The 27,862-nt window shown below is 42.0% G+C and overlaps 1 protein-coding gene across 5 annotated transcripts in view; it reads right to left on the reverse strand.

The window, feature by feature from the left end:
• The window catches only part of ccdc88c (coiled-coil domain containing 88C), a 47,614-nt gene continuing 19,752 nt past the window's right edge, over positions 1 to 27,862 (reverse strand). The window contains exons 6-31 of one of the 5 annotated variants that reach the window (XM_035994817.1): positions 26,684 to 26,767; positions 25,491 to 25,634; positions 24,912 to 25,138; positions 24,278 to 24,359; positions 23,229 to 23,387; positions 22,943 to 23,089; positions 22,429 to 22,576; positions 22,127 to 22,308; positions 21,849 to 21,986; positions 21,274 to 21,558; positions 20,364 to 21,161; positions 19,495 to 19,622; positions 19,231 to 19,369; positions 19,031 to 19,141; positions 18,527 to 18,688; positions 18,110 to 18,387; positions 16,043 to 16,186; positions 15,568 to 15,754; positions 15,247 to 15,392; positions 14,303 to 14,392; positions 13,859 to 14,166; positions 7,734 to 7,823; positions 6,677 to 6,787; positions 6,453 to 6,587; positions 6,138 to 6,376; positions 1 to 1,784 (exon numbers count right to left, since the gene is read on the reverse strand). In XM_035994817.1, the coding sequence (XP_035850710.1) occupies positions 1,011 to 1,784; positions 6,138 to 6,376; positions 6,453 to 6,587; positions 6,677 to 6,787; positions 7,734 to 7,823; positions 13,859 to 14,166; positions 14,303 to 14,392; positions 15,247 to 15,392; positions 15,568 to 15,754; positions 16,043 to 16,186; positions 18,110 to 18,387; positions 18,527 to 18,688; positions 19,031 to 19,141; positions 19,231 to 19,369; positions 19,495 to 19,622; positions 20,364 to 21,161; positions 21,274 to 21,558; positions 21,849 to 21,986; positions 22,127 to 22,308; positions 22,429 to 22,576; positions 22,943 to 23,089; positions 23,229 to 23,387; positions 24,278 to 24,359; positions 24,912 to 25,138; positions 25,491 to 25,634; positions 26,684 to 26,767 (5,436 nt within the window). In that variant the 3' untranslated portion in view covers positions 1 to 1,010. Of the gene's footprint in view, positions 1,785 to 6,137; positions 6,377 to 6,452; positions 6,588 to 6,676; positions 6,788 to 7,733; positions 7,824 to 9,523; positions 9,953 to 13,858; positions 14,167 to 14,302; positions 14,393 to 15,246; positions 15,393 to 15,567; positions 15,755 to 16,042; positions 16,187 to 18,109; positions 18,388 to 18,526; positions 18,689 to 19,030; positions 19,142 to 19,230; positions 19,373 to 19,494; positions 19,623 to 20,363; positions 21,162 to 21,273; positions 21,559 to 21,848; positions 21,987 to 22,126; positions 22,309 to 22,428; positions 22,577 to 22,942; positions 23,090 to 23,228; positions 23,388 to 24,277; positions 24,360 to 24,911; positions 25,139 to 25,490; positions 25,635 to 26,683; positions 26,768 to 27,862 lie in introns of those variants that run through there. The other 4 variants (XM_031321383.2, XM_035994818.1, XM_031321382.2 and 1 more) reach the window with 4 other exon arrangements.

Here is a 27,862-nt window from a genome sequence, read left to right on the forward strand (position 1 = left end):
TCAACATCCCTCCGTTTATTGCTTGCTCTTTGCTTAAATCACTCCATTTCCTTCCCTTCTCTCACCACTGTTTTACAGTGTTTGTTCTAGATAACAGAGGAGACAAGCGGGACAGAAAAAGGAGGAGAAATCTGATACATTCAGTCGCTCTGGTGCTTGTGGTCGCCTTCACTTTAGTTCAATCACTCCTCTCTGTGATGGCTAATTCCTGGCGTACAGTTCTGCAGGATTGGTGCCATCTAGCAGGGCCAGACTGTGTATCTGGCCAAAACATCCACAATTCATTTTTTAAAACAGAAAGTAATAGCAACACCGTTTAAAAAAAAAAAACTCTTTTGGTGGCTCCTTTGCCCCACAAAAAAACCCTATCCTGTGGGCTCCGGCTGCTTGCTGGATCACAGTAAACATGGTGATAATAGAACAGCAGAGGCCAATGAATTCCAGCATTGTCCGAGACCATCTACAGTGTTGTGGTGTTCATGTCTAAATCCTTAAAAAAAAAAAAAAACACCATCAATGACTGAGCTCAAATCTATATTGCACCCCCTCAGATGAGAGAGTCAGCCTGTGATGAAAAATGGTGAGAGGAAATTGACTCTGCAGATCCAGAACTTGAGGTGTGGCGTGATTGTTTGTGTGCAGCTGACATCCCCGGCAGCTTTAGAAAGCTTCCCGATAGACAGTTTTAATCAGCTGTATTGGCAGGTGGTGTACGGAATCAGGTTTTGGTCATTAATCTACAAAAGTTTGCTCCGGAAAACACAAAATAAACTCACGACTCCTTCGTGTAGAGATGTGTAAGTGTTTAAATTTGGCTTTGCTCTCCAGGGTTTAGACTCATTTCCAGTTGATGTTGTATTTTAGCAAAGCATAACCGTAGACTTTTAAGAGTTATAACATTCATTTTGTAAAGCTCCAGTATTCATTCGGCCCCAGCAGACTGTAGTTTGAGTATTTGGTCCCCGTCTTTAGACACAGCCACATCCATCAACATCCATTAGTGTCAGTGTTTAGACACAGCCGTACTCATACCACACAGTCTGAGGGTCGTTGTTGGGGTCAGGGGAAGCAGGCGTGCTTTTTGGGCGTTCGACAGAGCCACCCCTTGCACTCTCACTTTCTTTCTTTAGGTGGGAGGTGTCACCTTGTCGCCCCTCCCTTGACACCTCCCCATGCTCTGAGGCTTCATCAGGCCGTGTGGCAGGCACAGCCCTGACAGGAGTTACCATGGCGACCTCTCCGCGATGGTGGTAGGAGGAGGATGAGGTGGGGCCGTTCCGAGAGACGGGAGTCCTCCCTCTCTCTCGTTCTCTCTCTGCGTATCTCTCCGTTTCCAGATTGAGAGAGGACGAATGGTGAATCGGCGGATTTAGGAAGCTGCCATCTCCATGCTGATTGGTCGGACCAGCCAGCCGGGCAGAGAGCGGTCGTTCCCTCACACCGGCCCCTCCCCCTTGTCTCGGAACAACCACATCTGATTGGCCTTCATTTCCACGGAAACTGTCTGGTCCATTGGAGCGCAGCAAATCAGATGAGGCCAGGCTGAAAGTCCTGCTCAGTGACTGGCTAGTTCTCTGGGTGACAGGCATGCCTGAGGCCGGGGATTGGCCTACAGGCTGGCGGGGCGAGGGCTTGACGCTCTGGCCTGGCTTCTGGTTAGATGACTGTACAGTGGGCGTGACGTAGCTGGTGGGAGGCACCTGATCTCTGCCAGCTGGAACCGAGGGGGCGGGACTTCTGGTGAAATAGTCCGTCATCAAGTCCTCCCTGCTTCCTGTAGACACCTTTATGAACAAAAACAAAAATTAGAAAGAATAAATAGGGGACATTGTGAAAAAAAATATTAAAATAAATGTATTTACTATTATTGATTCTGTATTCCTGTTGCGCTTTTTGAGCAAGTGCTATAACAACAATTATTTCTGACAGAAAGAATGAACTCCCATGTGTCTAGCCTACATTGAAAAGTCTGTTGTTGATTATTGTGAAACCTTTGATTGAAGGGTGGGAATCAGTGTTTATCACATCCATTTAATATATTGTTTTAAACTTGGTATCGTTATCCGAATCATCCTGGATTTCAAATTTTATTGTCATAGGAATGTGCACTTTTTAGAGGCCTCTCCCTCTCTGTGGGATCAACAAGAATTATTATGGGTGTTGCAGTACTTTTTGTAAAACAGGATGTCTGTTTGGACTCAACAGATGACAAGTTAGATGTTCAGTGACTTGAAGCAATATTCTCACGCCGAATTCACGTGTCTGGCTCAGTCTGTACATATGTAGATGACAGGTTGGAATGAAACATCTGATTTGTAGGCAGGAGTCAGCCTCACAACAGTTAGATTAGAGGTGAAAAGAAGTACTCTCATAAAAATGGACAATGACTAATAAATACGCGCCAGATGCTCAGTCAGAAAACATCCCTTCATGGGCCAGATGTCTGATCTGCTCTGCAGTGATACTTATCATTGGCAGATTTAATTGCATTTATTAGGAATGACTAAAGGCCCGCATACCTCAAATGCGCAACTCTATGATGAGAAAAGATATGCTCTCGAACAGAACACGTGTCATGGTTTCTTTCTTTGTGTGCGGTGCTAGATGTAGGTTGCAAAATAACTCAGCGGGTTCAGAGAGTATAAAGTACCTTCCCTCAAAGTTAGACGGCAGCATCATACCAGAATAAGTCTGCATGAAAATAGAAAAATAAAATGAAATATAACCACACAAACCAGTGTTGCCAACTTAGCGACTTTTTTTCAAAAAAAAAAAAAAGCGACAAATCTGGCGACTTTCTGTAGAAAAGACAGCGACTTTCTGTAGAAAAGTCGCCAGTATTGTCCAGCGGGCACGTGAGGTATTTCTCTACTGTGGCCGCCAAAACAGTCTCCTCTCTCTTCTGTTCTGTGACTCACTAAGGAGCAGCCCCTCCCCTCTCTCCTCATGTGCAGCAGCAGTGCGCAGGCAGGTAGAAATGGGAGAAGGGACAGGGTGCGGGGGCCTGTGTAGGTACGAGAGACAGCAGGACGCGACGGGAGAAAGACGCCGCTGAGCTGGCTTGCCCAGGGCCAGGCCAGCCCAGCGGCGTCTTCTTTGAGAATTCTTTATCGATCTTTTTCCCTCCCTTTGTAGAATTTATTTTTTTACTTCAAAGATAGGCTACCTAAGTAATAATTCTAAGGTAAAATAAATGATGTATTAAATTTGTGATTATTTGGCTAAAGATTTCTATTTCTTTCTATCTACCTTGCTGACACAACCACTAAGCTTTATGCAAATGATTGCGTATGACGTCATCTAGCTACTTTTAACGACTTTTGGAGCTGGTGCTAGCTACTTTCATTGGAAAAGAGTTGGCAACACTGCACCAAACCCCTCTCAGTCATTGTAGTTTATACTGAAACTCAGTCAAACTACACCATTCTAATTCAGAATACACAGTCTGTTAAATTGAAAATTGACAGAAATAAAAGAATGAATGAATAAATAAATGCATTTGAGGATTGTTTGTGGAGTTAATACATAGATTCAGATTTTCCATTGGATTGTTTAGTTTTTATATCTATGAAATAATGACCAAATAAGAAAAAAAAAATACCGTCTCTCTTGCTGTCTGCCTTGAGATTAACTGCATGGTTTGCACCATACTGTCATTTAAATAAATACAACTATTGCTGTTGGTTTTGTTGACACCATGAACATGCAGTACAGAATTTATTTCAAGAAAATTATTTTAGTTTTCAGTTTTGTTCTCGTGGCTGTTTGTTCTCATGTCAGTTCATCTTTAGACCCTGTTCAAGACGGCAAATGTTGCGTCTTTATTCCGCCTTGCTGTCTGTATAAAAGTTACGAAGACAGACTGGGGGGACAGAGTTGTTCTGCCTTTGAGCCGGCAGCGGGCGTAGTCACAAAGCCTTAACCGAGCCGAATCAACGTCTATGTACTGTATAAAGGACAGCCGGCATGGTGGGACTACATGCAGCAGTGATGCGCGAGTCGACCCACATACAATATCACCATACATATTACCTTTTTTCAGTTTTTCACACATACAGTACATTATTCAAAGACTGTTAATAATGTATCATTGTTTCCACCAGCTGCTCTAAAATGTATATTTGTTTAAGGCTGATTCAGAATGATTCCATGACCTAAAAATTGAATTCCTTGTTCCTTCCTTGTTTTTTTCTTGGTGGGTGGCCAGTCCAAAATTGACTCCAGCTGGACCAAAAACAAACATCAAAGGCAATGAAATTGTGATTCACACAAAAAAAACATATTTTGCTATTTTCTTTTTAGGTGAGTCATCTGTAATTTAACATAACATCCCCAGATCATTTATTCTATTTCCTGACTTGACCTGTGCAGATGCCCCTCTGTAGAAAATCCATGACCAATGGGAACTCTGTAACAATGATTTGTCTTGTGACAATTATGCGTCACATCGGCTGAAGGGATGGCGGACTAGCTGATCTCCGGCTAACTTTTGCTGTGTTTGTTAAATGTTTGGCGATTTTGCTTCTTATTAAACATCAAAATTGAAGCCATGGTAAAAGAAGGAGCAAATGCCTGGCAAGCCAAAAGGAGAACAAGAAAAGAAAGCAAAGAAAGGAGATCTACATACGACTCAAACCCAATCTGCAATCATGGAGACACTGAGAAACCTGAGTAGCAAATTACATGGAACAAGCTATGGGAAAGGCTCCGGCCAAACCTTTTGGAGAGACCGACAAAAACTTTCAACAGCTGCCCGACCGCTAAGAGGCACATTTTCAAACTATGAACAAACAGGTACTGTAGAATCGGATGTTAAATCGCTACATGCCAACGGAACAAGCAATTTAAACATGAAGCTTGAACTCTTGGAGACAAAACTCTTTACTAGAAGACAGGGGGAGAAGAGACAATGTGCTATTTTTTAGATCAAATCATGGGGGATTGATTATATTATATATACTATATTATATTTGTCTGTCATATAAGTCCCGTGAAGTTTATTCCTGTCTGTATACATATTTTATTTAATCAATACACATTTGATCACAAAAAAAGAGATTTGTCTTGTCTCACTGGTGAGTGTTTATTACTTACTGTGAGGCGGTTGTCTTTAACCTCTTTTGCCAAGTTAAAGGCACCACACTAAAGGCCTTTTTATGGTTCTGCGGAGGCTCCACGCAGAGCTTTCCCCGTAGCCTACGTAAGTGGCCTGATGTTTATACTTGTGCGCTGGTGTGTGCGTCGAGCCGGCATGTGTGTGTGTGTGTGTGTGTGTGTGTGTGTGTGTGTGTGTGTGTGTGTGTGTGTGTGTGTGGAGTGGGTGATAGAGCGAGGGAAAAGTGAGAGAGTGACGGCGATTAGCTTTGGAGCGAGTACCGACTCTAGAGTCATAGTCACTCCCCTGTTCTTTCTGACCACGGTGGGGAATCTGGAGCAGGAAAAGTTAACCCTCTCCTTGATTTCATGTTGTTTATGGAGAAGGAGAACCAGGCCGAGTGACGTGTAGTTACATTTTTCGAGAGGTGCACGTCAGGCTACGGCGTAGGGTCCGGCGTAGACGCAGAGGGGTCTGCGGGGGTACGCCGTCGATTCGACGCACAACCATAAAAAGGCCTTAAGGGCTAGATTTATCAAGCCGTTTGCGCCTGTTTCCAGGCGTTAACTGTTCGCAAAGACTGACTTAACCGATGCGGGCTATTTACAAACATGGGGGGACTTGGGTAAAATGGCAGATTGCCTGCCACATGAGCGAAAAGAGACAAGTTGCGCTTTCAATATGCATTCGTGGGAGAGTCATGGGGAAAGTGGGAGTTCCACCCAAAAAGGTGGGAGGATACGCGTAGAGTGCGCCTAATTATATATTCCGCGGTATTTACAAAGACTGCCAGTAAGAGTCTATTCTGCGGGGGGAATTCTCCACCTCTTAAAAGCAGTTCTAAACCAGCTGTAAACAGCGAGGTGTACATAATAAAGTGGACACTGAGTGTATGTCAACGTTATTTCAGTACATGAAACATGAAAATTAATTTGACTGTTGTACTATATTTAAGAGCTAAATATATTTCTAATGTGTGTAAATATATCAATTATGAGCATTGAAGTAAACCTTATTAACAATATATGCATATATTTCTTACCATAGGAGGTGACTTTAGGTTGCTCTCTTGTAGAAACTCTTCCAGCGACACCATCTCACTTCCTGGGGAAGATGGACGGGTCTTAGACCTAACCCCGCCTCCGCGCTGTGGTTGGGCCCTCTGCGGTGTGTGGTCGTATGGAAGGGTGGAACTACGTGACAGAGTCTGTTGTGATTGGCTGAGACCCATGACATCATCACTTGAGAGGCTGGCTGGGCGAGCCTGACGATCTGATGGGTCTAAGACGGTTACGAATATTAAATAACAGCAACAATTATATTTATACAAATATTCTTACCGAAGAAACGTGCGTACCTCTGCAGTTGACAGGGGAGTTGGAGCTGGAGGTGTTGTGGCTGAAGTCTGCTGACCCCGGGCGACCTCCCATGTTGCCATGTTGACCAAACACAGAGTCAGAGTTGTGGCGGGAGTCTTCATCAAATAACAGCCCTGAAATTTTAATGTATAAATAATCATAAACACACTCACATTCCTGCTGACTTCTGAATAACATCTTATGTATTAATAACTTGGCTTACCTCTGGGCCTGCGGCCGGGGCCTTGTCCCAGTCTGGAGCTGGAGTTGTTAGTTAGGCCCAACGAGGATGAATGATGGCTCGGAGTAGAGCTCAGAGCTTTATGGATCTGACCTGGGGGCAGGAAAAACTCAGAGGTTAGTCTGCCAGGAGCAAACCAATGTCTTATTTTTGCATAATTATTCATATTCAAGCTAAAAAACTGACTTTTCACCTAATAACATAATACATCTTTGCTTCCTTGATCATCATTATATACTGCATTTGATTATTTTTTATTTAACCTTTATTTATACAGGTAATTGAGACACAGGGTCTCATTCTCAAGAGAGACATGCTGAGACCTGCTTGATATAAACTATAATGCCATATAAATATCTCCTTTTATCTCAAACGCCGAAGCATTTATCAAAACCACAAGTATTTGTAAAAAGAAGCAATAGAAGACAACGGAAATTGGTCTTTGCTTTGCCAAAGTACACATTGCTCTTCCCTTTCCTTTCCAGTGTCTCAATTTAGGTTCGCACGAAAAATAAGACCAAACAGCCACTGTCAACACTAAATATGAACATTTTTTATATTTTAATACTGAAATTTGTGGACTAAATGAAAATTGAAATGATTCCAGCTGCTAATTTCACATTAAATCCAAGCAGGTGGTTTACAACAATGTACAGGCTACCAGTCTTGTTTAGTTTACAAAAATGATACAAACTCAAAATGTATGTGAAAGTGATAACACCTTAAACCTCAATTTAACTTCAATCCTAATCAACTTTCACAACATTTTCGTTGATATATTTCATTTTATTTCATTTATTTATTTATCTCGAACAATCAACAATGTTGCAAGACAAAAAAAATTAAAAACCATGAAATAAAACACAAAAAATCAGAATTTAACAACAACAACAAAAAACAAAATAAAAAATATAAAAGGGATTAGTTCGAGAAGGAGCAGGCGGAAGCAAATAGCTTATTTGGTCCTGCCCCTTATTTCACAAAATCATATTATTACAAAGTAAACAGATATGCAAATACATATACAAATATGCATTACCTTGTCCATGTCCATCCTCTCCATTGACACTCTCACTGCTGCCTCCTGGAGTACTGCTACGATAAACACCCCAGCCTCGGTCAGTCAGACCTGCAGACCAATCAGAATGTTATAAGGAACCATTCTGGACCTGGGTGGCATAGTATGACCATAAGATGTGTGGCGTGCGTAACATAAAGTAGCAAGAAAGCCAAGCAAGACATTAAGAATCCATTCTTTGACACAGACACGCTGGAAGCTTGCAAATAACTGTGATATTGGTTATTTTTCAATGAATGCATCTCATTCTATTTAGACACGACTGGATACGTCTAATCAATTTCAAGGTACGGGGTAACTGACATCTCTGTGCGTCACAGTGAGTCAAGGTGTGAACATGGATGCACCCAACAAAAACACAGCTTCTCTGATGCAAACTCCTGCCATGTGCCATCTTGAAAATAGAGGAAAAAAACATCCGAGCCAAACACTAAATCCCTGTAAATCGTTTTTGGCATTAAAAGGTTCAAATTAAAAACTGGACTATGCTATTTTACATGTAGTTTGCAGCAAACAATAACAGGTACCTGTTTTAAGAGCTTCATTATGCAGACATTTTGTAAATTGGTATCTATTAACTAATAAGCTACTTAGCTACTAAGCTAAGTAGCGATGACAGCCAACCATTACTAGTGAGCCCAAATTTCACTGGATGTAGTGTATATAACAGTTGCTCTCTGTTAAGAGTCTGCATCTTGCTTTCATAGTTATTATGCTCTTATAGTAATAGTCTTTCTAAAAGTAATATTAAAAATAGTAATTTTGCCAAAGTGGGGGAATCCATGATGCCTTAGTTATTGTAAATGAGTTACTCTTTACCCGATATAAAGTGAGACTTTCCCCCTCTTTTACCACATCGGCATGTACTTACTTCTTGTTTTACGTTGTGAAAAAATGAAATGCAATGTTTATCTGGGACATGCTGTAACGTAGAGAATATAAAGTGATGTCATAAAGTCAGTGAACTGACTGAGTAAGTAATGTCAGTGACACTGGTGTCTCTAAGCTAACACTAGCTAATATTAGCCATCATACGCTACTGGTCACAGCAGACCAAGTAAGGCTGTAAAGACAAAACACCGGAGCGTGTTAAATACAGCATGTGTATACGTGTTTTATTGCTTATAAATTAGCTTTTCATTTGTAGGAGAATGAAAGTATAATTTATTTCCTTTTTTTAAGTGACAGTCTCTCTAAAGCTGATATGGTGTCTTGATTTTTTTATCTTCGCCAGCGCAGCTTTAAAGATGCTGATGTTGGTGTAAAAGCCCATATATGCTTTTGACGCTTGAAAAGCTCATTTCAGACAGAGGATGGCTAGGCAAAGGGTTAATGCAAGTGACAGACAGAAGACGTTGATAGAGGTTCTAGGTGAGGAGTTTGCAGTAGCACGGTTGCTGCGATGAACTTTCACTGCTGACTGAATTAAGAGAAAACTCTGCAGCAAAGCTTTGTGAAGCGAACCGATCTATCTTCAACTCACAGCTCAGAACGGACCAAAATCTGCTCTTATGACAGAAATCAATCTTCACCAAGACACCAGATTAAAAACAATAAGTGAGGTGACAGCACACAGGCACACAAACACACAATTATTATTTAGTCAGATACTAATCAAAAATAAACAACTCTTGCAAGACATGCAGATATATGCAGGCAAGCCTGGCGTGCTTAGAAACCTGTACATGTGCACACACGTTCTCACACACACATAAACCATCTATACATGTGCGTACTTACTACTTACTAGAAATACTGGCTGGCTCACACCCGCAAAGCACCTGTTTGTGTGTATCTGTATGCTTGAGGAGCGTGTAATTTGGGACTGCATTAGTGTTTATGAAGTGCATGCATGTATGATTTGTGCGTTTTTGTGTGAAGTACTGAAAATCACACTGATGAGTGTTGTTGAAATGTCTGATGTGGAGGTGGCAGTGAAGAAGATGATGATGATGATGTGTGTGGTTAAAAAGGATGATGAGGAGGAGGATTTTAGAAATTGCCGTTGGCTGAGATTGGCTGGCTAGTGAAGATGTCAGCTGTGATGTCAGTGGAAGACCAGAATCGCAGTCTTCTAGTGAGAGAGAGGGAGGGACGGGAGGGACGGGAGGAGGGGAGGAGGAGGAGTTTTTCTTGACTTTTACTGCGGAGAAAACTGAAGCGTTTTGGGGTGTTGGGAGCTGAGATGGAGAGAATGGAGAGAGATAGGAGGGAGAGAAGGAGAAATGTAAAGAAAACGATGAAATAATGACAAATTAAATTAAATTAATAACAAAACAGTTGATTAAGAAGTCATTAAGTATGTAATTGATAGAATGCAAAATTATAGATATCATGCAAGAAAATCCATTAAAACAAGAAAACAGAAACCCGTTGTCAAGTAAAATCATGCATCAGATTCAAGACTGACCTCAACTCACTCTGAATTTACAAAGCATGACTATTGGTCCAAAGCTCAGTGCACAGGAAATGGCAGATAACAAATGTTGGCATACCTCTGGCCTACAGTATATTGTCTCACAACAGCAAGCCATATGAAGATGTATAGTAATAGGCAAGCTTTATTGTTAATGGTTCAATGTATCTTGTTAAATAAGATGAAGGGCAACTTCCACATGCCAGTGGAATTCAATTTAAAAGCCTAAGAGTGAATTGAGCTCAGCCATGAGTAGAATTCCATCTAAGAGTAGAGCACTAAAAAAAGAAAACCCAAGGAAATAGAATCATAAACAAAGTTTGGACCATGCATTAGAACCATGGATATATAAAGAGAACTGGATACAGCGTTCGAGGTGGAGCCCCGTTCATTCCAATAAGAGAAGTTGCTCAGAGGCGCATGAAGCCAAAAAAATTCAACTGCCATGTATAAAATTACCCGGATGATCCGCACTGCTGGGGCCCATAGAGAAGGCGCACTAGAGACTTCCGCCGGCCGAGTCGGCTACTTCTGGTTAAGCGCTCCGCCAACTTACATAGGGATAACCTTATGTAATCTTCTAGACTTTCCAAATGTTATTGGACCGAATGGATCAAATTCTGATAGCGAAACGAGTCATTTTGCGGGGTTGTGACAACTTATCCGCTGATTTACAGACATCTCTTTCACCATTTAAGTCAATGGGGGAAAGTATTTTTTGGCCCCATGGCATCAAGTGACGGACCCAGAAGCTGTAATTTCACAGTTTGGCCACTATGTCAAGCCGGCTTCAAAGCCTGCCGCACTTCCTGTGGGCCTGATTAGAACCCAGTTCTATTATTGGGAAAAAATTATGAAAAGTATTCATCAGGTCCTACAGTTGGTTCTGTAACTTCTCTGTATGCGTAAATACAAAGCAATGTCTACTTGCTTTGTCACAAGTTGGACTGAAGATATTTTGATGTACGAGTTTAACTATATACCGCTGTGAAACATACATACTGACAGAAACGATACCAGTACCATGTAAACAGTACTGTGCCCCAGTCTTCATTATTAGTGTCATAGGTGTTTAGCGTCCTTAAACCAGACAAAAAAAAGGCAGAGCAGGGCAAGTGAAGTCAGCCCTAGTTATCTAGCTTCACGGCCACAGCTTGCTGTGAAAACATTTGCTATTTGACCTACTGAAGCGTGGCCAGTTTGTGTTGTTGAGTTATAACGTGAGAGAGGACACATTTTATCTGTCTGACAAATAGGAAACTTGCTGCTTTAGGATCACGCACATTACCATCTTCCTCAGGGTCAGCTTCAGCTCTGCCCGTGGTAAGGGTTTTTATTTCAGTTTTGGAGGAAAACCAAAAATATGCAAGTGTGTAATTAATGCAATAGAAACCTACTTTGGAACATTCAATAATACCTCTGTGTACTTTTAGTATTTCTACTGTAGGATCGGCGCCTTGTTAATATGGAAACACAGCAGAAAACAGATACAGTGGCTGTTAATAGATGTGAGAAACAGAGGTGTAAAGAAACTGTCAGAAATTCAGTCAGTTATGTGCTGGTCAACGGTGCCCTCTATAGGAGCAGATAGGGAGGTGCGTCTGATCACAAGTCACCGTGTTCCATTAGCTTTGTGTTTTAGGAACCAAAACATTAGCAAGACAGTGTACTTGGATATATGCTGTATGTGCATTTCCTAATAAAACACTTTATGTATACAGTTTTCCTCTCTATCATATTCCATGAAGATGACACCATAGACAATTTCTCCCAGATGTCAATATTAAACAAACTTGTAAATGGGTCTTTGACGGTGAAGAGGTGACGTCCTGAGATAAAAAAAGATCATCACCAGACATCTGCTGGTGATTAATGCTGTATAAAGAGGGGTTTGTGCTGCACCCACCCTCTGGAACGCCCTCCCCGACCACATCAAACAGTCAAGCACCCTACCATCCTTCAAACAGGCCCTCAAAACTCACCTCTTCCAACTTGCTTTTTCCTGTGAACAAACTTTCCCAGTTTTCCCTCCTTTTCATTGCCCACCTATCTTGCTTTGCCTCTGCTTGTCCATGCACCTATGTGTTTTCTTTTCTTTTGTCTGTTATGTAACCTTGTCTATGTCATACCTGCAAACTCAGAAGAGCTGAAAAAGGTGACACATATACATATATATATATATACATATATATATATATATATATATATTAGGGCTGTCAAAATAACGCGTTAATTTTTCGATTAATTAATCTGAGAAAAAAATAACGCGTTAAAAAAAAAAAAAAAATAACGCAGATTAATCTATTCCATATTGACGTTTGACCCGGAGCCGTTCTAGCCACCATTGGACTGTAAAATGAAGGAGGGAGACGAGAATGTGCTGCCTGGATCATTAACTGGAACATTTACTTGTAAAAATCTTCTTCCTGCCAACCCTGGCTACCGAAATCTGGTGCCACTGATATGTCTGCTCTTCTCTCTGGTGCTCTGAAGACGATACAGGCAACACAAACACCACTGCATGTGACGCTAGTTAACACTATACTCGACAGCAGCTAACGTTAGCCTACCGCTAGCTAGTTAACACTATACTCGACAGCAGCTAACGTTAGCCTACCGCTAGCTAGTAGCTGGATTAAACACAGTTAAAATGCTGACAGCTAACGCTGAACGGTGTAAAGTTTGACTGTGTTTTACTGTAGAGGATTCAACACGGTATGTAACAATCTGCAGCTGCCGTCGGAAAAACAACACAGACGGTGCGTTCAATGAAACTGGTAAACTACAGGCTCGTGGTGCATTTGAAGTTATTGTAAATGTCCATTTCCCATCTGGTGGTTGTTTTTGTCGTTCAACAGCAATTTACTAGTGAAATAAGTTACTGTTATTGTTATACATTATTATTAAATCATTTAATTTTGACCATATGGCCTTAGCAATAAACAAGCCGTTCTTTAATGTCACCGACTGTTGTTTAGTACCCTTTTTTTTTCCTTTTCTTTTTTTACTTTATTAAAAAGTATCGGTTCAGGCACCGTTAATTATGTATGCGATTAATTTCGATTAATTAATCACAGAGTATGTAATTAATTAGATTACATTTTTTAATCGATTGACAGCCCTAATATATATATGTGTGTGTGTGTGTGTCACCTTTTTCAGCATTTTAACCGTGTTTACTCCAGCTGCTAGCTAACGGTAGGCTAACGTTAGCTGCTGTCAGGTGTAGTGTTAACTAGCGTCCCGTGCGGCGATGTTTCAGTTCCCTCTAATGTCTGTTTTCGGAGCGTCAGAGAGAAGCGTAGGCATTTAAGTGCCACCTAAATAAGGCACCGAAATCCACGTTGCTATTCGGTCCAGTAGAGAACGGTCATTAAGGCACCGGTGCCGTATTAGCACCTCCCCCACCCCCCACCCCAAATAAAAACTCTTCGGATCTACACGATTCACGTGGATGACATTTTCCCATTCAAAACGGCAATTTTCACCGAAAAGCGACTAGTTTGCAGGTATGCTATGTACCTTGTCTGTTTGTTGTATCCACTGTATGTAACCAAAACTGTAAAGCGTCTTTGAGTGTTTAGAAATGCGCTATAAAAAATAAATGTATTATTATTATTATTCTATTATTTTTGGATGTGTATGTCGGTGAGTGTGTGAGAGTTTTTACCTCGGCTGATGGGCGTGAGCGCTGGACTCTGGGGTCCCAGGCTGGTGCTGGCGGTGTGGTTGTTATGGTTACTGTGGGCATGGCCGCTATCCTGCGTGTCACTCGCCGTGCGCTGGGGAAGTGGTGGTGGGGTCTCAGGAGGGAGGAGGGGAGGTGGGGAAGGCAGCGGGATGTCCGGGGCGCTCTTTGCTCGTTCTCTATCTTTGCTTCCTTCCTTGTCACGGTCGGCCCCTCTCTCCCTGCTGCTGCTCTCCTTTCGGGGTTTGATCAGTTTGGCAAAAGCCTTGGCTCCAGACCACTGACTCCTCCTGACAAGACACACACACATTAACCAGTTATATTGGGCTGATACTGTGGAAACCTAGCAGAAAGTTGGCAAAACTACACACAGCTATTCCATATCCTCTATAAAAAGAAAACTAATAGTGCTGATAAAAGTATTACTTTTTAGGTGTGGGGTCATAGAACTTGTACTGGTCCATGATCTTTTCTTCTAGTTTCTCTTTCTGACGACGAAGAGCGTTCAGCTTATCACTAGATGAAGAAAGACACAGAGGGAAAGAAACACATTGCAATTTGTTATTCATCGGCATCGCCTTGGTATACTTTAGTATGGGCTGGGCAATAATTCAATATGATAATTTATTGTCTTTCAATGGAAATCATATCGTGATGAAATCATATATCGAGATATTGTGATATCCAGAACACATACTAACTCAAATTTCTCAGAAGATCTGTTGTGAAACTTTGGAGAAAATATCATTTGATGAATTGCAGATTTGTTTTACCATCACACTATTTTTGTTCATGCATGTAAACATAGTCAGTATATAGCTGGGGAAAAAATATTTACTTGTTCTCTATAATTTCAAAGAATAAAAGCGTTTCCAGGCAGACACGCTCACGCCACGCAGGCAGTGTGCAGGAGCTCGAAGCCTCGGGCTGGATTAGGAATTACAGAATCTTGTTGTCTTTCCAGTTAGACATTAAAGTTGGCGTCTTTGTGTAAACAAGCCTTTTTCTCCACGCTTGGTTGTTTTCTTCCGGTTTCACGCCAGCAGCGTGATAGAAACATCATCAACACGCCAACTCGATCGATGGGAATTCTCCAGACAACCGACTGGGATCAACTGGACATTACACAGACTTTGTACCAGGGAGCTAAATGTTCAGAGTAGTTTAGGGAGTGCCGGCCCAGGCCCGCGGTAGTGCTGCTTTTATTCTTTTCTTACCACAATCGAATATCAATTTTCATTTTCAAATGTCTTTTTTGTTTTTACATTTCGAATATATATTCAAATGTAGAATATTCGTTGACAGCCCTAATGGTACACAAGTAAAGTGTTGGTTGTGTCGCAGGTGTTACAGGTGTTGTGTGCCGTTACATGTATAGTTTCTGTTCCTGGTGATACAGCTCTTTGCTCTCCATGCTCCTCTCAAGCAGAGTGTGGTTCTGCTGACTCAGCAGGTTGATCTGACTCAGGAGGTGGTGGTTCTCCTCTTCCAGGTTCCCTTTCAGTCGACTCAACAGCTAAAGACACACGTAGGAGTCAGGTCAGGAAAGTAACAAAGAGACGCGTGATCCAGACTCGTTCTCCAACGGGAAAGCTGAAGTGATTTAGAGTCAAACACTGCTGTGCTACAAGAAATATTTGCCACTTATTTGTCCCCACTGCCTCATGGTCAAATAAAATGGCCCAGTTTACCTCACAGTGGTTGTCTAGTTTGGTCATGGTTAGATCCAGGCCCTGGTGTTGCTCCATTAGCGAATCGTATCGCGTCATCCATCGACTCTCTTCCAGCTGGGAAGAGCTTAATGAGCTTTTGAGTTCATTCATGCGCTGCTGCAACGCCTCACATTGCTCTGATTGCTGTGATTGGCTCTCTGTTATTCTAAACGGGGAGATAGAAGAGAAAGAATACCAATATGAGGAAAGTCAAGTGATCAACTCAGGTAGTTTTAAAAAAAATTGTAGCTGACTGTGCTCCCAGGCTCCCAAAAGGTGCAATGTTAGATATGGAGATGTGGCCAGAATTGAATAGGAAGAAGTAATAGTTTTGACATTATGTAAAAGATGTCTGCATTCTCTGGCACAGTCAGTTTATCATTTTTCACAGCAAAACTATGGACAACAAACTATCTTTTTTGTCAATATCTTACAGTGTGTATAAATATTGTACCTGTCCACTTCTGTTTTTAGCTGTAGATTCTCTTGCTGTAGTAGCCGATTCTTTTGGATCTCATGGTTTAGTTCCTCCTTCTCTTTCCGACCATGCCCCTCCTGCTCCTCCCATTTCTCCTTCTGCTGCAGTAAAATACAATACCTGCAGACGGACAAAAACACTTGATTGGGACATCCTTGGTTTGATATTTGTTAGAAAAAACGATGGTACTCTTCTTGTTTCTATTAATATTAAACTGTTTGCATAACAACAGCCAAAACATTGCTGGCGCTCTCACGAGATAACCGTGGGAGGCACTTCCTAACCTTGGGAAAAACACAGAATGCTCCTGAGGAGGAGGAGATGCCCTGCCTGACCAGAGATAAGAGAAAACATCGCCTTTTTCTATTATGACTGTATTTTACTCATAAAAAAAGCTGCTGCTGTTGATCGTGAGTCACTTTCTGTACTTTGAAATGAGTGCCGTAAACTGGCTCCTTGCTTGCGCAAGTAAAAATGAACTTTGAGAAGAACTTCAGTGTTTCTGTCTATTCTTTGATAAATAATTATCTTAACAGTATCACAGCAATTTTGAACAAAATAGAAAAAAATACCCTGGAAACAAAATGGAACAAATAACTCCAGCAAATTCTATGAGTTGAGGAGGGTTGGGCTGTGGTTATATTATTCCAATGTGTTGGTGGATGTCCCTGTCACTGATCAATAATACTGTGACCTACAGCCACTGGTGGTTGTGAAACACAATATGTGTAAAAGCGGCCAATAACCAACAACAAACTAAGCTTGACTGAGAACACTGTATGTGTGTGTCGATATGTATGTGACTCCATGCTTCCGTTTACGTACTATAGAGCTTTCCTTTTTAACATTTTTGACAAGTATTAGCACAGCACCTTTATTAAAGACACAGTGAAATGAAATATATATATTTTCCAAGTTCTAATCCTGCACTTCTATTTTTATCCTGTTACATGCTAAATATATGTTTAAACAAGACTAGACTTTAATTAATTCAACAATGTAATTATGTTATTTTAACATTTTGATGTGTAATTAATGATACTTAGGTTTCGCCTCATGACAATTAGGAACCACAGCCACAAACGCTGGTCTTTAGGAGCCGCAGGGTTTATTCATGAACAAACTAAAACCTACACTGAACATTTCTACCACCTCACAACTTTACTGTTTTTTTCTTCCCTGCTCTCTTCGCTGCACCGATGAATTCATTTGTTTTTAAACATACTATAAACATTCACAGGGTTTTCTTTGCCGTTTTGCCTTGCCTTTGACGATTCTTTCGCTATCCAATCAAATTTCAAGCCTTTGATTTAAGCTTCAATGTATCACATTACAGAAAAAGATCCTCTAATTGCCATGTCACAGTGACTTTAGTCTCGCTGTGACCTTCCTTCACAGCGCTGTGGAGGAGAGTCTGGCACAGAGCGCCGTCCAGCAAAAAGCCACAAAGCTTAAATCGCCCTCAAAAGTTAGCTTTGGCTGCTTCTCGCTTGCCATGATTACTCTGCTACCAGCCTCCCGTGTGGAGCTTGTGAGCGCGCAGCTGAGAAGGCAGTGTCGCTGTCAAATCTGTCCCTGGGAAAAGTAACGTTGCGCCAAATTGAAAAAGGAACTACGTTTCGTTACCAAATTTTCAGTACACTACTTTTTACCCGAAAAAGTAGTTACGTTTGGGTGTAAGTAACACGTTACACCCAACACTGGTCCTCATAAATCCACCGGAGTTTAAAATTACAACACAAAGAAGGTAGCCCAAGGTAACGGATAGCCGGTCTAAATGAGTGAAATCCAGCGGAATTTCTTTTGCCAACGGAGAAATCCTGGAAGTGGAACGTCGTGGATATAGACTACTATGACTCAAACAGAGGATTCAAGCTGCTTCCATTTAAAGATGATGACAAGAGCTTGTTCTCTACATTTTCCTCAATGATAATTTTCTGGTCATGTGTTTACCTCACAGTGTCCACAGGGCTCTCCAAACTAAGAATTATGAAAGACTTTCTAGCTCTCTACTGTTAGTAAGGTATGATTTTTTTTACTTACTTGCTGTGCAGCGTCCTGTGTTCACTCTCTAGCGCCCTCTGCTTGCCTTTCAGTGCAGCGTGCTGACTGATCAGCTGCTCGTACTCGTGCGCTTGCCTTTCATGAACGCTCAGCAGGCGTTCATGGTCACTGAGCACGCTTTCCCTGCCTCGCCACGCCTCCTCGCGTTGTCTCTGCCACGACTCTACCTCCGACTCCAAGGCGGTGACTTGGCCCTGCAGCACAGCATTCTGGGCCATGAGAGATGCACTCTGGGAAGAGAGTGTGGAGTTCTCCACCTAAGACATAGTGAAATCCATCCATTAGAACAAAACAAAAAAATACATTATCTGGAGAAATATCGTAGAAATGATGTTACTGCCTCTTATTAGACCAGTTTTACAAAAATACCATGTGAGTGAATTGGATATTGTTTACCTGTAGTTTTGCCGTCTGTGTGTGTAAGGCTGAATTCTGCTCCTGCAGGGTGGTGGTGTGTCGCTGCAGCGCCAACATCTGGTTGTTAACAGAGGTGTTCTGGTTCTCCAGCTGTTTGAGCTGCCCCTTCAATAGACTGCTCTCCATCTGCAGGGAGGCATTCTAGAGAGGATAATGATGATAACTTAATCTACTAAAATAAAACATCAAAGTGGTAAATAACAGGCACATCAAGTAATTCATGTGACAATTATGTTCCAATAATTGTACAGATACTATCTTTATATACTAATTAATTGTGCGAAAAAGGTGAATTATGAAGGAATGAATGATAGGAAACTAAACATAAAAGAACATTAATTATGCTACATAACATACGGATAAACACTGAAAAGCAGAAAAAGTTGTAAATATAAAATGTATGTGATACCCAAGCAATACAAATAGAAACTGTAATATGAGACAATACTGTGAGGTTTTTATATATAAAAAGAAAAATCTTACATTCTTTTCAACATCAATTAGATAATCTTTGATTCGTAGCAGTTCAGCAGTGGCTGACCCTTGACCCCTGTCGCTTCCTGAGTGCTGCTTTGAGTTTTGGTTTTCTTCCCCCTGGAAAAAAAATAAAAGTTGTAACACTACAACACAATGCCTCCTAATCTGGAAAGATTTCCGGTAATAATTTGTATGCATGTCCTCACAGTGGCTAGCTCAGCACGTAACATAGTGTTGAGTGTGTTGCTTTGTTGTAGTTTCTTCTCTAGACAGGAGATTTTCTCCTCTTTAATCTTCATCGATTGTTGGACAGTTTCCTCTAGCCGAGACTCCAGCAGCCTGTACCTGCTGACATGTACAAAAAAAAAAAAAAATCTGTCAATCAATTGCCCTTCCGAGATTCGTCTCTACACATGAAATAATTTCAATCTGATTAGTAACCAAAATAACAGCGCATTAGAGAGAACTACCTGTCCTCCAGTGTGTGCTCTTGCTGCAGTAGTTTTTCTCTGTTCAGTCCAATCTTCTCCAGTTCTTGATTGAGTCTCTCTAACTCAACACTCTGCTGCTGAACACTCAGTTTCTCTGACACCAAGTCCTGCACACACAAAGATACACGACACACAGCTATGAAACTCATACACATCAACACTTCCATACAGACGATGAAATGCACGTCAGGGTTAAAAAAATGCATACTGTAGGTTAGTCTGAATGTAAGGCCAATATTGGTATTGTATTAAAAATTGGATATAGCAGGGCTTTACAGTGCAAAATATATGTTGCACGTGCTATCCAAAATTTCGGTCTGTTTGATGAATGAAATTACCGCAGTAGCACCTGCATTAGACCCGTTCATACGAGTCAGACTGTTTGTCACTGTTAGTAGAGACTCTAGTCTGCACTGCAGTTCATACATTTCACTGATAAACCAGAGAATTATACAGTGAAACTGGGCTTCTTGATCAAAGAAAGTCTATCTTTACAAATATTTGTGTACTACACATGGAACTTTTTTTTTTGATTATTTTTTGGGCATTTTTAGGCCTTTTTTATTGACAGTACAGCTGAAGGAATGAAAGGGGAGAGAGAGGGGGAATGACATGCAGCAAAGGGCCACAGGTCGGAGTCGAACCCAAGCCTGCTGCGTCGAGGTGTAAACCTCTATATATGGGCGCCCGCTCTACCAACTGAGCTATCCGGGCGCCCATGGAACACTTTCTTTATGCTACATTACAACCAAACTCTTCTTCTTCTCCCCGGAGTCAACAAACACGAGCTGATAGCCTCAAAAAGAATAATTTCTACAGACTTGTTGTGTGAAGCTTTTTCCTCTCACCTCTCTCAGAGTGGCCAGAGTCCTCTTGTCAATAGTTGCCTGTTTCTGCAGCTCCTTGTGCTCCCTCTCAAACTCCCTGGCTTTGACTGACACCTCCTTCAGCCTATCCACTTCCTTACTCAGAGTCGCGCCCTCTTTCTCTACTGTGGCCAGTCGCCGGGCTTTCTCCTCCAGCTCTGTCTCTTTACCCTCCAGCAGTGTTCTAAGCCTCCAGCTCTCCTTCTCCAGTTGCTTCCTGCCCTTCTCTGACTGCTCCAAGTCCAATTGGAGCTTCCTCCTCTCCTCTTCAACTTCCTCCCTCCGTCTCCGCTCCTCCTTCAGTTCTTCTACTTCCCTTCTCAGTTCCTCTTCTCTGGCCTGGGTCTCCTGCCTCTCTCTCTCTTCCTCCTCCCTCTCCTCTTTGCTCCTTTGTATTTCCGCCTCTAAGCGATGCTTCTCCTGGTTCAGAGCGGCAACGTTCAGCTCGATCCTCTCTGCCCTCTTCCTTTCTCCTTGTGCCTCCTCTCTGGCCTCCTCCAGCCTCCTCTGCAGATTCTGTGCCTCCCTCTGTGCCTCTTTATGCTCCTCCTGTAGGGAGACCAGGCGGGCGGATGAGGAGCGCATGTTTTCCAGGGAGCAGCGCAGGTCCAGGTTCTCCTTTGACAGCAGGCCGTTCTCCGCCTCTTGCCTCCCCAGTCGCTGCAGTTCCCGCTGGGCCTCCTCCGCCTCCCGCTTCAACCTGTGCACCTCCTGCTCCAGGGAGGACACCTGCTTCTCTAGAGCCTCTGACCGCTCGCTGCATGCACGTAGAGAGGCCACCTAAAAGCAAAATAGAGACGTATTTCTAATACAGTATTGTTTGTATCAATTCAGTTAGCTTTAAAGAATACATTATACATAAAATGTATATTAAATATCTTGTTATTATTACCTCTCTGTTCAGAGCTTCTCTGCTCCTCTCCAGCCTCGCCGCCTCTCGCTCCACCTCCTCACACCTCCCTGCCCTCTCTCTCAGCCTCTCTGCCTCCTCGCTGGCTAGTTTGAGTTGGGTTTCTACTCTGGCCAATCGGGAGCTGGTGTCAGTGATGTTCTGGTGCAGTAGGCAGTTCTCTGTTTCCACCTCGCGGACCCTCGCCTCGCTGTTTGACTGAGCGCGCTCCTGAAGGGACGCCACGGCATCAGCGAGGTGCTGCTTCTCACTCTCCAACTCTGAGATCTGATTGGACACAAAGGGTGGAATACAGTGTGAACAAAAGGATGCATTGTGGTCTCTTATAATGAACATTAACAATGTCTTACGTGTGTGTGTGTGTGTGTGTGTGTGTGTGTGTGTGTGTGTGTGTGTGTGTGTGTGTTTGACATGTTTATGTTGCGGGCCTTGAAGGAGCAGACCCTCATATATCATGTCATGCCGGACAGACCGTCTGCACTGAGTGTGTGTGTGTGTGTGTGTGTGTGTGTGTGTGTGTGTGTGTGTGTGTGTGTGTGTGTGTGTGTGTGAACTACCTGTCTGTCTTTCTCTGCCTTCAGAGTGTGCATATCTCTCTCCAGACTCTGTTTTTCCTTCAATATTTCCTCTCCCAGAGACTCCATGTCCTGATTGGTCAGTCTCTCCTGGTCCAATAAACCCTGGAGACGGTCCAACTAACAAACGATAAAGATACTGTTAGTTATTAGTAACATACAAATGAGTAACAGTAATAGAAAAAAATGTATCTGTTATGCCTGTTCCCTCTATCGACATACACACAGTACACACATACAGGTATATTCAAGCCTCCTACCTTCTTGCTGAGGCCTTGGTTCTCCCTGTCTAACTCCTGGGTGTGGAGCTGCTGCTCCTGCAGGAGGTGGTTCTCCTCTTTCAGTCTCTCTATAGAGGATTGAAGCTCCCGGTTCTCCTTCTCCAGCTTCAACACTCGACTGGAAACACACTCGTTCAGCTCATGGACCAACGACTTACGAGCTGCGGAGAATAATACGGTTTGGACAAAGAAAATTGAGAAAGAGAACAACATTCCCTGGAGTGGACACACAAATCACAAACAGGGTATGACAGAATATAAAGAAAAAGTGCGTGTCTTACTCTCTGTGTTAGTGTCATTGTTCTTGGTCAGCTGTTCCAGCTCCCAGCCTAGATGAGCGGACTCGTTCATACTCTGTTTCTGTCCAATCTCCAGCAGCATGTTCTCCTCCACTAGCTCCTCCAACCTCCGACGTTCATTGTCCCTCTCCTGCAACAAATACACACACACACACACACACACACACACACACGCACGCACGCACACACTTAGCAAACCTAACTAACTTTCACAAACAGTTTTTTAAAATAAGGGTGGGCAATATTTTGTACTGACATGCAAGGACAAAAAAGGGTTTAAAAAATACATTAACCTAAACCTTTGGCACAAACAGTAAGCCCTCATTCATAATTCATACAGTTGCTTTGTTCTGATATCTGGGTACGGTAATGTGGAAAGACTGCCTAATACAACTATCATTTTATAGAACTTCTAAATATGTTAATGCCAACAACAACAAAAAATACTTTAAAATAGCAGATAGATGACATTGTTGATAATTGAATAGTGTAATACCATTTCCAGGTCGTGTATTTTAGCTCGAAGTAACAGGTTGTCTTTCTCCAACGTATGCAGTTTATCACAGCGCCCCCTGGAGGCTGAGACCTGCTCCTCCAACAGCACCTTTGTCTCCATGAGAGTTAGGTTGTCCTCGCGAAGCTCCTGAATGAATGAAACACACAAGCACGCACGCACGCACGCAGAGATCCAATTTAGGACACAGTCTCTCCTAGTGTCTACTGACAGAAGACCTGAAAACGATGGTGTATGGATGTGTAGTGTGTGAAGCTTGTGTCTGTACCTCCATTCTGGTCTTGTAGAAGTGAACGTCATTGAGTTTCTCTTTACATCTGGTCAGTTCGGTCTCTAGTCGGTCAACCCGGGCTGCTTTTTCCCTCAGTGAGTCTACCTCGTCCCGGTACACTCTGACGGAACGAGCCTCACAAGACAGCGACTGGTTCTGAACCCCACACACACACACACACACACACACACACACACACACACACATATATGATTTTCCATTGACTTGATTTGTTGTTCAAATAATTACCTTTAATTACATTAAAATTAGAACATAATACAGAATATGACAGAAAGACTGTTCAGACCTGGTCCGAACCAGGAAAACGTCCATATAGGTCTATTTTAGGTCATTATCCAAAGACAAATTGTGTAGTGGATCCCCACCCTTAAGGCTGTTTTATGCTTTTGTGTCGAATCGACAACATACCTCCGCAGACCCCTCTGCGTCGACGCAAACCCCTCTGCGTCGACGCAAACCCCTCTGCGTCGACGCAAACCCCTCTCCGAGCCCTCCGCCGTAGCTAGACAAAAATTTCCTCCAAAAATGTGTAACTTCGCATCGAGGCGACGCAGACCGCAAGGACTGTGATTGGTCAACTCGTCCTGTGAGTTGATAGTCGGTGTTTCAAGCAGCCTACTGTGGGGAGTAGCAACATGCTAGTTCACTGACATACAGTAAGCTTTGCAAATAAACTCAGACATATTTTGGTTACAATGACGGGGTTATCCGTTTGTATTTTTAAGTGTCTATTTGTCGGTAACGTTTTGAAATTAGCACTTCGCTGGCAAGCAGTACTTTGTGGGCAGTTGTGCTAAAGTTTGCTTGCTAACATAACATAAACTGGCCGGCAGACACCTCGCAAATGACCTCAGACTTATCATCCCCTAGCAGTATGGCGGTGGAATGCACCGCGATGCAAAGCAACCCTGCTACGGCGTGGAGTTGACGCAGAAGTATGAAACAGCCTTTAGAGATAAACCATGAAGTCCAAACTGATTTTCTTCTGGGTTTCTTCATAATTGTCCTTATAAATGGGTCCTGACCTCTTGTTTCTGTCGCTGTAACTCCTGATCCAGTCGCTCCACTTCATGTTTTGAATCCATCAGCTGCTCTGTCTTCTCCTCCCTGGACACACACACACACACACACACACACACACACACACACACACACCTTTTTTTTTATAATCCATCTTGTTGTATAATCAGCCACACACCCTGGTAATGTCTAGATAGGCTGATAGTAACTACTAACTAACAGTAATGACAATGTAGAAACTTACAGACTTACTGTAAGTCTTTAATATAGCTAGTAGACAGTATATTCTGCAGAATGACTTCCAGTTGCTGTGTGTAAAGTGGGAGTGTATGGTTTATCTGCAAATTGATGGATCCCCTATGTGATTACATTGTAGATCTATCAGAACTAGACAGCATAATAAGCTATGTTGGATATTTAATGAGTTCCAGCTGCTGCTTGTATCAACACAGTTCAGCTTTTAGCCACATGGAAAAGATTGGTTTCTGCTTGTTGTCACTATGACCTTTCACATTATTAGTGACATACTGTATGTTATATGACATATGATCTAATGTGAACAACAACAAAAATTAGAGCAGCTTGAAATAATTTGATAGGTTGTGTTTACGTTCTTGGAATAAGTTTTAAAAGACTTACAGCTCTTGTCTGTATCTGCGGAGCTTGGCTTTGGTATCAGCGAGCTCCACAGACAGATGCTGCTTCTCCTCTTTGGTGAGCCCAGACACAGCCGGTCCACCGTTATTCACTCCCACGCCTCCAGAACTCTGCCCACGCTCTGGGCTGCTCATGCCCAGGTTCCTGAACCCTTCCTGGGGCTGTTGACTGGACAGGTAGTCCCTCTCCTGGGTCAGATTCACAATCACCTGAAGGGCAGAAGAGTTTTTGCTGAATTCCCATTTCATTCTTGGTTTTCTCATTGAAATAATACTATGGACAGACCAATTTCGCTACATGTATTCAAGTGAAAATCCTTTAAAACAGTATTACATAATTTAACACTACAAATTGGACTTTAATCACAATAATCAAACTTATGTATCCAAACTTACTGGATCATATTCAACATATAACAAGTAGACAATGACTGGTCTTTGATTTTTTATAGAGATTTTAAGTGTATTAAATAGTCTTATCTTATATGTTATATAGTTACTGTATAGCTTATGTTATCAATATCAGCCTGGCAGTGGTTGTTTCATTATTTTTTATTATTACCTCACTGGCTTTGTCTCTCTGGTCAATCAGTTGCTGTAGCGACGCAGCCATGTTGCGGGACACAGGTTCTAGCTCTTCGTGTGCGAGCTCTGATCCTTCCTCCAGCCAGGACAGGTCAAGAACGTTCAGCTGGTTATGGGTCACCTGCAACAGACACACAAACATAATATAATGTTGCAAAATACAGCACAAGTTAGGCTGTATACAGTAGTATAGTATACAGTGGCTTCCTCCGTGCACATACAGCATATTCAGTGCTCATTCTAGCACTTTATTTTATTTACTGGTAAGAATATGCATGTTCATTTGGAAATTGGTGGCAAGCATGTACAGTTGTATGTTGGTTCCTCTAACAAGTTCTCAGGGTTTGTTTCATTCCACCTGTGTATTATCTGTTGTTGTTGTATATTTTTTATTTTATATGCACAAATAAAAAGACAAATATTCAAACACAATATGTCACTTTTCACAGCTGCACCGTTTGATTCAATGGAACATTTTAAACGACTTACATTTTTCACAGTCATTACTGCTCGATTTGGCTTGATTTGTTTGAAACATTTGGAAACCTCGGGATCTTAACAGGAATTGAAAACAACAAAGTTCTATGAGTTTGAACAATGCTTGTCCACAGAGCGAGTAATGACAGACTCTTCAAAGTGTCCGTGGGGCTGGAGGCGTTTACTAGCATGGTAGCATCGCTAGCGTGACTTCATCATCACAATCATCCAGCAGATAAAGTCCCAGAAGTAAAGGGCTGACCTGATATGGCTGGACGGAAGTAAATAAGCAAGCTGTCCAAAAACCACATTCATAACAAAATGGATAGTCTTTGAATTAATTACTGCTGGAGTCTGGAGACTACCACCGGAGTCAGTGAACAGCCAGAAAAGCTCAAAGAGGACATTCATCATTCAATTCTGTACGTATTTAGATCACATAATGACAACTGAACCGTTTCCATCACAACTGAGCAAACTCCATTCACTGATGAAGACTGTGAGGTGTGGTTGAAAGCCCCAGAAAAAGTGATGTTATGTTTTGCATTTGTCATTGTCCTGCTAGTCTTTATAATTCATGTTCAGTGATGATTTCACGGAAGTTGGGAAAACTCCACAACAAATATTTGAAATAGTGATCTACATTTATCACTGGTATGTTTCTATTATAGGCCAGCATTGTGCTCTACTGACCTCCTGGATGTGGGAGACGATGGCAGCTTGGGTCTCAATGTCCAGCAGCTTGATCTTCTCTATCATCTCCTCCTTACGCTCACACTGACACACACACACACACACACACACACACACACACACACACAGAGTTCGGCTTTAATCGTTTTTTTTAAAAATCCATCATGTTGTATAATCAGCCCACACCATGGTGACACACACACAGAGCAGGAAATTATGATAGCAGATAACAGATAACAGAATTGAATATAGTTGTGGTTGGTTTTTCTATGTTGCCACTGCTGGGGTGGCAACATCAACACCACTTTCTTTTAGCTTTATCCACCCCTATGATGAACATCACTATTATAATTATGGTTATCATCATTATTTAGAACATTATTAACCTTATGGTGGCAATGTACTGTATATAAGTACTGACCCTTATGTATGTATGTATGTATGTATGTATGTGTATATATATATATATATATATAGGTAAGTGTATGCATGCATATGCAAACACACTGTATGTATGCATGTATGTAGAAAGTTATGTTTAACTTAGTTTAACAAGTGTATATGTTTTGTTTTTTCTATATTTTATCTTTCTTGTCAATTTTTCCTTGACAATTTGTTTGTTACTCTTAAAAATGTGAGAGGGGGGGGGCTGATATTAGCTGAAGCTTCTGACCCTACCCTTTGGTTACGACCAATAAATTCATTCATTCACTCATTCATTCATCTGTATTTCCATTCATCGCTCCCTCGCGGCCTCTTTCCTGTAACCAGTAGAACCAGTACAGGTAGGGAGTAGGAAGGAGGGAGTGATAAAGGGAGAAACTGAACAGCCACATGCAGATGGAAAAATGAAGAAGAAGAAAAACACTTTTGTGGGTTCAGAGTCATGGGAGAGGTGAAAACAATGAGAGACAACAAAGAGCTGAACGCACTAACACACAGACAGAGAAACCACCTGCGCCCGACCTCCCACGTGACTAGCCCCTCCTCTTTAATTACAGGTAACCCAAATAACTCTTCACTCGCCACATCTGGCTGATTCTTGAATGAAATGAATTTGAAAATAACAGATTTCAAAATAAACTGCATTACCGTGTTAACTTAATTAAAGTATACAAATATTTACTTACATGTACTTATACAATTACATTTGTTATAGTGCCCTTGAGCAAAGCTCTC

This window comes from Sander lucioperca, chromosome 18 (genome assembly GCF_008315115.2).
Source record: "Sander lucioperca isolate FBNREF2018 chromosome 18, SLUC_FBN_1.2, whole genome shotgun sequence".
NCBI lineage: Eukaryota > Metazoa > Chordata > Actinopteri > Perciformes > Percidae > Sander > Sander lucioperca.